This window comes from Gobio gobio (genome assembly GCF_949357685.1).
Source record: "Gobio gobio genome assembly, chromosome: 19".
In the NCBI taxonomy this organism is placed as follows: domain Eukaryota; kingdom Metazoa; phylum Chordata; class Actinopteri; order Cypriniformes; family Gobionidae; genus Gobio; species Gobio gobio.
Genome location: NC_137112.1, coordinates 49,353,049 through 49,365,072, shown reverse-complemented (window position 1 = coordinate 49,365,072; position 12,024 = coordinate 49,353,049). Strand labels below are relative to the sequence as shown.

Below are 12,024 nucleotides of genomic sequence, written 5' to 3'. Positions count from 1 at the left end.
AGTGGCATAGATCTACATAATAAAGGCTAGATGTCTTACAGTGGAGTCTCTAACGTCTTCACCGGCGGCCATCTTGTCACAGGCAAGCTTTCTGGCGAGTGATCTGAACACAAATACTCTTATCTCGCTGACATCTGGACGGATTTACAAATGATTTGCCTTTTTACACACGTAATTAACATGGCTATAATTCTGGATGCTTGAACAAATTATTTATAAGTATGCAGTGTCATTACTACATCTCTGACGTTTATAACAAACCAAACATCGGTAGAAAATTGAGCAAGTTATGGTTATTTAAAAAGTACACGCACCATTAAAACACAATGTTAGGAGTGAGCGAGCTGACTGTGACAAGATGGCCGCCAGAAGCGGACGGCGACCTCCATTGGCCAGCAGCGGACGAGACATCTAGCCTTTATTATGGATATCTATGGACAGTGGCCCTCCAGGAGCAGAATGGACCTATCGGTAAGCCCCGCCCCTCGAACGCAGATGAGCCAATAGCAGTTGAGTATCAGTTGCGCTGGGACCGGAACTCGGACATCTTTAGCTTTCAGCGCCGTAGAGAAACATTGGAAAATCCGAAGCTCTCATCGGTTTGATGGTGTTTATGCTACACAAATGCTCAAATGTCGTGCCTGAGGAACTGTAACACTGACTCCAGCGATCCTGAGAGGATTTTCTGTTTGTCAAACTCTTACCATTAAAGTCCCTGCTAACATACAAACCGAAATAACCAACTGATCTCACGTCATGTGACGGTGTAGGTCAAAAACACTACATTTCAGTGCCTCTCCATATTAAACTGCTTATATGTAAATTAATTTAATTTAGATGTTTAAGGTCTACATTATCTCCTATTTTGATGTATATTATAGTCTACGGGTGGTGAAAGGAAGAGCTTGCACGCAGTTTATCGTTGTTTTGCAGATACAAAGTTTACCAGTTATTAACTGCACCCCTGAAAAAGGCTTACGGTCTATGTGAATGTTTGTTTACTGTTAGTTGTATGAGTGTTTTTTGTGTAATTTGCTGTGTGTGTTAATGTTAATGTATTGGAGAGAGAGAGAGTTTGTGAATAAGACGTTAATGCGCACTTCTTATGCTTTGTTTGTTCAGCTCTTACGATGATTTTTTGAGTGAAAAACGATGTAATAAACCATCAGTAAAGTTTGGCCATCATTCAAACGAGGAATGCAATTTCCAAAAACATCTCGGGATAAGGTTTTCACACTGACAGCTTCATTGTAAGATATAGCAACTCAGTTTGTTTGTCCGAGTTAGCAACAGTAACTAAGGGGGCGGGGCTTACTGATAGGTCAATTGGACACCCCTGTCCTAAATAAACAATGCTATCAATCAGATTCAGCCATACATATATGATCCAGAGGCTGGATCGAACAATCGGAGTCATCGCGCCGGAGACGGGTTTATTGAGGATGCCGTGTCGATGAGGCAATTTCAGGGAGAGGCTAATCATGGTTCAGAGTTCAGCTCCAACCTTGATCAAACTCACCTGCCTGTAGCTTTCTAGCAATCCTGTTTCAGGTGTGTTTGATTAGGGTTGGAGCTAAACTCTGCAGGACAGCAGCCCTCGAGGACCAGGGTTGAGAACTCCTGCCATAGACTGTACAAAAATATGGCCGTAGTGTCCATGACTCATAGGATCTGAAGAGCAGTTCTGAAGCGTAAAGTCGGGTCGAGCTGGCGGCCATCTTGTGTCACTCCCAGATAACAGAAAATGGGCAAAGAGGCGGGACGTGGGCGGAGCTGAGGTGACGACTAACAGACAGCAGACAAACGGCACCTGTCACTCAAAGTGGCCACGCCCTTCATTATGCAGAACTTTAAGGCTTTATATAATGTAAAGGAATGAGTTATAAAAACATTCCCCCCTCACAGTCGTCATGAAGGGCAACATTAGCCTTACTGACCAAAAGCACAGTTTGTCCCAGACTGTAAACATGTGTTCTTCTGCTGTAAAGTTGGCCATTTTAACATGAGCTCAATGAGATTCTGCTCCTCTAGTGGCCAGTCCATGAACTGCAGTTTAAGGCCCTTCAGTATCAGCTTCAGGAGAAACTGCGGGAGGAGCCGCTTGACCCATACGCGGAAAAAACTTTTTTGAAACTTGTGAGTAGACATGTGCCGGTAAACGGTAATACGATATACCGCAATAATGAACATGCACAATATTGTTATCGTGGGCACTTCAAAATACCGTGAATAATTATTTATTACAAATTATTCAGATTTTTAGAATTAATTTTAAGAATACTTTACCCATCAACCGTTTAAAATGAAAAACACGTCAAAGAGGAACGCACTGATGTAAATAGACCGTGCATGAGCCGAGCACATGGCGGAACGAGGAGACGCTGAAGTGCACATTCACTCTTCGACAGCAGAGGGCGCTGACGCAACAGCAGAAATGCAGCCGTTTCTCCAGTAATCACATAACCTAATACATAATACATAATACTTAAAGACTTAAGGCTATTCATTTTCAAACTTGCATTTTATATTTTAATCTGGACTAAATTATGCCCTTGAATATGTTCTGTCTGTTGTTCAATCACACACTTTACAAGGCTCCATTATTTAACATTAGTTCCTTCATTAACAAACTGACAATGAAAAATACTTCTAAAGAATGAATTAATCTTAGTTAAATGTACATTTCAGCATACCTATTGTTCTTTATAATTCTTTTGCACTTTAATCTGTTTTAAATATTTGTTTACTTTATACATTTTTGTGTATTGCTTTATTGTATTTAAATGTTTGGTTCTTTTGTTATAAGAAAGTGATTTAACCTGTTATAGTATGACAAACTTTTTTTGCAACTTATTTCAATATCGTGATAATACCGTATACCGTGATAAAAGCTTCAGCAATTAATCGCAACATGAAAATTTGATACCGGCACATGCCTACTTGTGAGACACCGTCAAACGTCCAACTTATTTTTTGAAACTTTGGCAATGTTTACCATGGGAATCCAAGTCTTTAACAGTGTAAAAAAAACTCAGAAGGCATAACAATAGCATTATCCCCCACTTTAAATCCAGAGAAATCGGCTACTTTAATAAGTGTAATGTCCCATGTCATCGCTAAATTAACATTGTTAAAATAGTCCATGTGACTTAAAGGTGCTGTATGTAAGTTTTTCACTTTACTAAAGCATAAAAATACCATATGTTTGCAGATATTTAGGAAACTTGTTTCTCAGAAAAACAATGCTACAGTTATTCTACTGTTCCATGTGGGAATGTCTATTTTGGTCTGTATGATAACGCCCAATAGTATTTCGACACCCCAGGTTGTGGAAATGCAGTTGGCGGAAAACACAGGAGGTGAAGATGACAACTCCCATGATGCCACGCTCATTAACGCCCTCATCAAGCTATGACTTTGCTATTGTTTGGAATAAGCGACCTCTAGTGGTGAAACTTACATACTGTGCCTTTAAAAGACAAATCATTTCGATTTCTTTTTAAATTTGTTGTAGTTTTTCCAAGCTTCTCGTCACAGGGATGCGGAAGCCTATCCCAGGGTCTAAGGCTATAAGGCAAAGGCATAAGGGTATAAGGCAAAATTAAATGTGAAAATGTATAAAAGTGTATTTTTCCACAAAAAACAAAGACATCCAGGAAGTCTAATTTTACATCTCAAAATTTTAGAGCTGCTTCTGTTACCAAAAGAATTTGACAATGAAGTAATGTAAGATAATCTTATAATAAACTGGGTTCATGTACTCAAACCAAAAATATCCATATACTGTAAACCGTCCACTGGGAGAGACGAGGACGTCTGTTACAATAAAAACAAAAGGATTTTCAATATTTTTCATTTATTTTTATATATAAAAATCAGTTGTGTTTAACATACACAAGAGATTCTGTAATTGCACTATAAATTGTTTGAGAACAGTCATACCAGCTTACCGGACTCTAGAAGAGCTTGTATAAGTTCTAGAGACTATACATAGCTGCAGAGATTATAAACACCCTTTAACAAGTCTCAGAGAAGAATACTTTGGCATATAGATTAACAGTCATTTGAGAGGACATCTAAATATCACAATATATCTGAATAACATACTGTTTGGTAGTGAAAGTTATGAGTCTACATATATTTCTTATACATATATAAGAAAACAGTGGCACACGAGAAGGCTGGGGTTTCATCAATCACGGCTTCCCTCGAATCTCACTTGGTCTGAAAGAAAACAAAACAACTCGGATTACTTTAATCTTCACAGGTCAAAGTGAAGACTGACACAAGAATAAATATTAATGTAAAGCACAAAACCCGAAGCACACGACTGGCATCTAATCATCTTAAACTTTGGCTCAAAGCAAAAAAGTGAAAATCTAAAAAAGGCCAGTGGTACAGATTTCATTTTTGGAATGAGGCTTGAATGATCACTTTATAAACTGCATAATTGAATCATAAACTATGATGGATGGAACGCTATATTGACTAGTCATATATAGTATGTGAAATATAAATAAATGTTGATTGAAAGTGTAGGCAGACTCAGTTAAACTATATTGCGACTTTTTAATCTCACAATTCTGACTTGTTTTTCAGAGTTGCGGGTTTATATCCCACAATTCCGACTTTATAACATGCAATTGCGAGTTTATATTTCACAATTCTGAGAAAATAATAGAGGCGCCGCTAGCAATTTTGAGCCCTGTGAAAGAATATGAGGTTGGACCCGCACCCACTCCACACCAAACATAGCTTTCCAAAATCTTTGTCTGCAATTTAATAATGCGAATATTATGCGAGCCCGCTCATTCATATCACCCAGAATGCCCTTTGTGACATGCTGGTTCGAAAATATGTGAGATAAGTAAGGCTGCCCCCAACTTAAGTTTTTTCTACATGACTTTCAACTACAATTAATTTAATTACATAAATATATACTGGAGAGAATTCTAAACCATAGCCTAATGAGCGTTTAAAGGATTAGTTCACTTTTAAATCAACTTTAGCTTACGAGCGTGGTCATAGATATATCGAGAGTAGATGCCTCATTAGCGCCTGCACGGATCAGTAGAATGAGGCATCTACAGTCGATACATCTATGACCATGCTCGTATTTTGACCTCACTTAGCGGAAGTTATGGCTGAGCTCAGAGACGATCACGTTCGTCTGATAAGAGGTAAAATAATAGCATAAATACTGCTGGGTTTCTCTCAGAAGCTGATGGTTTGGCTAGATCAGACCCTTATTCATCATCTGGTGTCGTTTAAAGCTGCACTGAAACTGTCATTTAAACCGTTTGGAGCCCATTGAAGTCCATTATATGGAGAAAAACCCTGGACTGTTTTCATCCAAAACCTTCATTTCTTTTCGACTGCAGAAAGAAAGACATGGACATCTTGGATGACATGGGGGTGAGGAAATTATCAGCAAAAGTTTATTTAAAAGTGAACTAATCCTTTAAAGCAGCACTAGGCAACTTTTCAACCTTTATAATATATTTTCAAACCTCTTGTGATGATACATCGACTTACAATAGGTTGAATGACACGTCTGCCATAGCCTGACGGGGTCTGTATCGTTTTTAATCGTACTTTTAAACTTCGGGTTTCGGGTAGTAACCCGAGAAAAAAAAGAACTACAAAATTCGACTGCTTTACGGCAAATACGTCACTTCCACCACCACCCCCACTTCCTTAAATTCGGACGTGCGAGCCCAACTATTATTTGTATTATTTGGATTGGGATTTGAGCGGATGAGCGGTTCATGAGTGGATTTTGCCGTCAATGCAGAAATAAGCCAACTCTCTGGTCTACATTTATACATTACTACTAGTGTAGTACTGTTACTACTAATAAAACCGATCTCTGGGGCCCCCGGAAGTGCGTGGGCCCTTAGAACCATCCTAACTTTCCACCCCTTAGCGACGCCCCTGGCCAATGCCACGGTTCAGTTCGGCTCTGTTTGCTGTGGGCACCAGCAATAATAACACTAGATTCACTTTTAACTTAATAATAACAACAGCAATAATTTAACTTATTAACTTTATCTTTATTAACCCTATTCATTGGCTTCACGTTTCCTTTAGAGCAGTTAGCAAACTCAAATTAAATAAACGATCTATAATCTACTAATTTGACCATTTACCATAATGTAAAAAAAACATTTATTTCATAATGTCCCACTTTAGCCTACTTAACAAACACATTAGTTGTATGAATATGACTATACTGATGAATAAATAGGCCAATAAGGTAAAGCTATTAAATAACAGTTTTTGATAATACTATAAAGTAGCCTCAACACTAATTTAAAATAAACAACATAACATAAAGAGAAAATAAAGTGGCATTTTGTGGTTATGGAAACAACAGTTACCATGGCGAATACACAATACTTTATGAACTGTTAATGAATCATATAAACCGCACCGTGGGTGGTGTATCTTATCTTATCTGTGCATTCTTATTCACAACTCTTCGGAGTGCACCAATTTCCATTTCCATGTAGTGTTGTCAAAAGTACCGACCGCGATACCAAGTCAGTACTGGAATTTTAAAAATGTGATGCTTTGAGCGCTTTTGAGCTGGAATCATAAACACCTCATGGCATGTGTCTGTGATTGGCTACACTGATCAACACACGGGAGCGTCTGAAAGCGTCTGTTTTGAAGAACACGTGTGTATCTGTGTAAACCAGGGGTGTCCAAACGCGGCCCGGGGATGAATTTTTTTAAATCTACAAAACCTGCAGTTTCACGATGTCAACACAAGGTATTCGATTTTAGGCCTGTGTTTACCTGCTGAGTGTCTCGATCACATGACCACTAAACAGCCAATGAGAAGCGTTAGAGTTCGGCGGTCTCCGGTACGAGCGGCACATCTCCGTGATTTAATTTAGTCTAAAGCCAGTGAAACAGCACCGACTTAATCAACAACACTAACATACAAATCAGGAGAAACACTGAGCCGAGTTAGAATACTTTTAACCAGCAGTTCATTAGCATTATCATGCGTTTACTGTGGTAACACCAACTGTAACCGAGGTCATTTATCAGAAATGTAGGTTAATATCTCATTTTATTTGATGTTTAATGTAGCCAAATTACAGACTATTTTTGTCATAAACTTGCTGTTTTGTGCAATTTAATCGATATGTTTATAGACTAAATACCATAAAGCCATAACTCTAGAAATAGAAATACATTTTTTTACTTTTTGCCATGTGTGCCCTTGCACATGCTCTTATTTAGTATTTGTATTGTTTCTAGTCTAAATATCTAAAAACTCTTAAATGTGAGGCCGGATAGTTCTTTCACAGACACCAAACTTAGCAATGTTTCCAGACCCTTTGAGAGATATGTTTCAAAGGTACTTATCGAGTCAGATGGCACTACGGTGAGACGACCATTGTACTTGCTTCCGATAACTACCTGAAAGAACCATCCGGCCGCCATTTTCTCCTCAATCGCTCTATTGATTCTATGCGTGAGCTCTCAACCAATGCGCTGTAGCTACACAAGCACCGCCCTACTCATTTCCATGTTGCACACAGAAAAGTAAAAATAAATGAATCAATAAATAAATAAATCTAAAAATAAATACTTGTGGGAATAAATAAATCTAAAAATAAATACTTGTGGGAATAAATAAATGAATGGATAAATAAATACATGAAAAAATAAATATAAAATGGTGAAACGCGTCATTGATGTATATTTACAAGCGCTGATTATTGTGGCCAATCACAGACACATCTGATGAGCACAATGGCCAATCACAGGAGTTTATGATTCCAGCGCTCAAAGCGTCACATTATTAAAATATCAGTACTGACCGCGAGGTCGGTACTTTTGACAACACTATGACAACACAGCGACGTCTCTGATTGGTGGATCTCTTTTTAAGATTTTAGTTAGTGTGTTTTACTGATGAAATGCAGTTTTGTTTCAGATAAATCCGTTGCCTTCTACAGTCTCTGTGCCAAGTGTGCGACCGCACAGACTTGATGATGTGAAGCCAATAGTTCAATGTTTTTGTCCTTCAAAACTATAATAGTTTAAAAAAAACATAGCTAAAGGTGTGTATCGTGATGCTTGTTAAAAATTTATTATGCAGTAACTTGCAACAGCTTATTTCTCTGTGCGTGTAACAGGGAATCATGCGCATAGGCTACATGTCCATAAGCGATTTATTCCCAGTCCATTCAAATTCCAGATTTTGGCCGCCTCTGAAATGGGTCAAACCATATTGCCTAAGAAGTTCAAGTAAATGCGCTAGAAATGCGCGCTCATTCAAGCATGTGCATTTATTGAATGGATGGAGAAAGCACGGACGCCTGCATTTCATCTGACTGTACGCACAAACGTTTTTTTATTTAACACTATTAAAGTTAAATAAGCGTAGCCTAACTATCACTCACCTGTCGGAGCTATGGCACCGCAGGACGAGTAAAGCTACTCTATCTCTAGACGTTTTAAATGTTTTTAAATCTGAAAACTGCAAAAAGCAACGAAATTGTCAGACATCCATTTAGTGCATGTTCACAGAGGAAATACTGAAGAACAGCGCTGGAGAAATCTCTTCTGATGATTCAGTGAGAGCCGTCCAAACTCATTCAAGTGCATTCAGGCCGTTTTGCAAACGCGTTTGACCCATTCATAATTTAGAGCATAATTTTTGCGTCAAAATGTGCGCACTGCAGTTCAGACACGGTTTAAAGGATTAGTTCACTTTTAAATAAACTTTTGCTGATAATTTACTCACCCTCATGTCATCCAAGATGTCCATGTCTTTCTTTCTGCAGTTGAAAAGAAATTAAGTTTTTTGATGAAAACAGTCCAGGGTTTTTCTCCATAAAATGGACTTCAATGGGCTCCAAACGGTTCAAGGTCCAAATGACAGTTTCAGTGCAGCTTTAAACGACACCAGATGATGAATAAGGGTCTGATCTAGCCAAACCATCAGTTTCTGAGAGAAACCCAGCAGTATTTATGCTATTATTTTACCTCTTATCAGACGAACGTGATCGTCTCTGAGCTCAGACATAACTTCCGCTAAGTGAGGTCAAAATACGAGCCTGGTCATAGATATATCGACTGTAGATGCCTCATTCTACTGATCCGTGCAGGCGCTAATGAGGCATCTACGTATACATCTATGACCAGGCTCGTATTTTGACCTCACTTAGCGGAAGTTATGTCTGAGCTCAGAGATGATCACGTTCGTCTGATAAGAGGTAAAATAATAGCATAAATACTGCTGGGTTTCTCTCAGAAACTGATGGTTTGTCTAGATCAGACCCTTATTCATCATCTGGTGTCGTTTAAAGCTGCACTGAAATTGTCATTTGGACCTTGACCCATTTGGAGCCCATTGAAGTCCATTATATGGAGAACTATCCTGGAAAGTTTATCAAAAAACGTAACTTCTTTTCGACTGCAGAAAGAAAGACATGGACATCTTGGATGACATGAGGGTGAGTAAACTATCAGCAAAAGTTTACCTAAAAGTGAACTAATCCTTTAACTTCTTGATAATGCTGTTAAACTGAATATCCATTTTTTTTCTCCAAAATATCCAGATAAACAACAAATTGTTCGTCACTATAGCAACAGTAGATGTTAATAGGCTATACTCGCACATCGGCCTGAACGCTTGATATCAGAATGGGATTTTCCTTACCTTGTTCATCTTCTGGGAGTTCACAACAGCGACCTGTCAAAGGAAAAAATGGCACTTTCACTCGATGGAAGTTTTATCAGGAGCTCTTTAATCCAGAGATCTTACCTCCGACATGACGGGCAGATTCATACGATGAGGCCACATGTTCCTGTGGGATTTGGCTGCCATCCTCTGGTTCAGTTTCCGTAGTAACCTCTTCACCTTCCTGTCCCTCGGATCGGCGCACTTCACTGCCTTTTTGGTGTACAATCTGTGGCGATTCAAACAATCGAGAACATGAGCGCCAGGGTTTTTCAAGAGCTCCCTCTCTCTTTACATACAGCAAATCTCTTAATCTGCTACGCTCCAGGTCAAACTGGCCCTGGTGAAGAAACACTGCTCAATGCCTGCGAGCTTTAACCCTCTGGGGTTCTTCATTTATGGGTCACACTCAAAAATGACCCAGAGGGCGGGATTAAGATAAAAAAAAGATTTGAGTAAAATCAATGAAATATATTTTTTTTCAATAATATTTTTTCTTTTCTTTTTTGGTGTTTTGAGATAATTTTATGATTTATAATTAATATTTATGCAATAATTATGACCCATTTTTTCCCATTGAATATAATAAAAAATCTATCTGTCTGTCCGTCCGTCCGTCCGTCCGATCTGATCTATCTATCTATCTATCTATCTATCTATCTATCTATCTATCTATCTATCTATCTATCTATCTATCTATCTATCTATCTATCTATCTATCTATCTATCTATCTATCTATCTATCTATCTATCTATCTATCTATCTATCTATCTATCTATCTATCTATCTATCTATCTATCTATCTATCTATCTATCTATCTATCTATCTATCTATCTATCTATCTATCTATCTATCTATCTATCTATCTATCTATCTATCTATATATGACTTTATTGGTACTTGGGATATGAACACCCCCAAAGAATTGGGGACAGGATTTGAAAAGTCTAAGTGGTCGTAAAAAATTGTCACATTCAGGACCTTCGGGTCAAAAATGACCCCCATAGGAAATTAATGGGAAATTGACAAAAATATGAAAATACAGAGTTTTTTTGTGCATACAATCTACAAATCAGCCAGGATGCAGAAAAAAGGCTCAACAGTGAAGATCTCTAAAACATCAAGAGTGCAAAACACACACTTATACACACAAAACACACACAAATTAACACGTGCCATTCCAAAAGCTAATTGTGTTTTTGTGTGTATAAGTGTGTGTGAGAGTGTATTTGTCTGTTTTGCACTCTTGATGTTTTAGAGATCTTCACTGTTGAGTCTTTTTTTCTGCATCATGTCTGATTTGTAGATTGTACGCACAAAAAAACTCTGTATTTTCATATCTTTGCCAATTTCCCATTAATTTCCAATTGGGGTCATTTTTGACCCGAAGGTCCTGAGTGTGACTATTTTTTTACGACCAAATCCTGTCCCCAATTTTTTTGGGTGTTCATATACCAAGTACCAATAAAGTCACCAAGTTTCGGACCATTCCGACGAAGCTACAATTTTTAAGAATTTGATTGGGGTCAGAAATGAGGGTTAATAGGGCATGTTTTCCATGTCTGTGATTGGTCCAGGATGCCTGGGATACTTGCATGATGGCTCTTATGCTGCAATCCGGGCCCTCCGTCTGTCTCTCATACCTCAGGACGTCTTTGGTCCGGACTTTGCCATGCGAGTACTGCATGCAGCATTGGACATCTCTCTGCATTTGCACACCTTTCCCTGGCATGGAGAGAAGCAGCTCAATTCAACAACGCCTGGAATTAAAGCATGTTCAACAGTTTGCAGGGGAAATCGAGTGTTATGATCAGCCTCCCCATCATGCTTTAACACAGACATGCATCCCAAGCTTCCCGAAACCAGTCTGGCTATGGTAGCATTACTGCCTCTTTCCCTCCCACTGAGATTCCCGCCCCATTTCGACATCCCAATCCCCTTTAGTTTCCCCTTACCTTCCAGGAAGCTGAAGAGGATGGCCGAGAGGAAGAGGATGAAGACGGTCTGCAGGAACATGGTGGAACCTCCTCCGTCTCTCTGCTGTCCTCTTGTGCTGTTTTTATTTCTCTCCTCTCTCCCTCCCTTCCCCTGTTTTTTCTCTCACACACCCACCATCTCCCTCGCTCCCCCCCTCGTGTGTGTGCTGTTTTCATCTCAGTGTTGAGAAACGCACAACTCTCTTCAATTAAAGGGTTAGTTCACCCAAAAATGAAAATTCTGTCATTAATTCCTCAGCCTCATGTGGTTGGACACCCGTCAGACCTCCGTTCATCTTCAGACACAAATGAAGATATTTTAGTGTAAAGCTGATGCTGA

At 38.9% G+C, this 12,024-nt stretch overlaps 1 protein-coding gene across 1 annotated transcript; it reads right to left on the bottom strand.

Moving 5' to 3' along the window:
* Positions 1 to 7,746: 7,746 nt before the first annotated feature.
* Positions 7,747 to 11,724, bottom strand: ccl44 (chemokine (C-C motif) ligand 44; the record flags this gene model as incomplete). The annotated part of the gene is made up of 5 exons (XM_079845382.1): positions 7,747 to 7,758; positions 9,686 to 9,718; positions 9,791 to 9,935; positions 11,304 to 11,433; positions 11,664 to 11,724. 5 exons carry the CDS (start codon positions 11,722 to 11,724, stop codon positions 7,747 to 7,749), a joined length of 381 nt encoding a protein of 126 aa, XP_079701508.1.
* Positions 11,725 to 12,024: the final 300 nt, after the last annotated feature.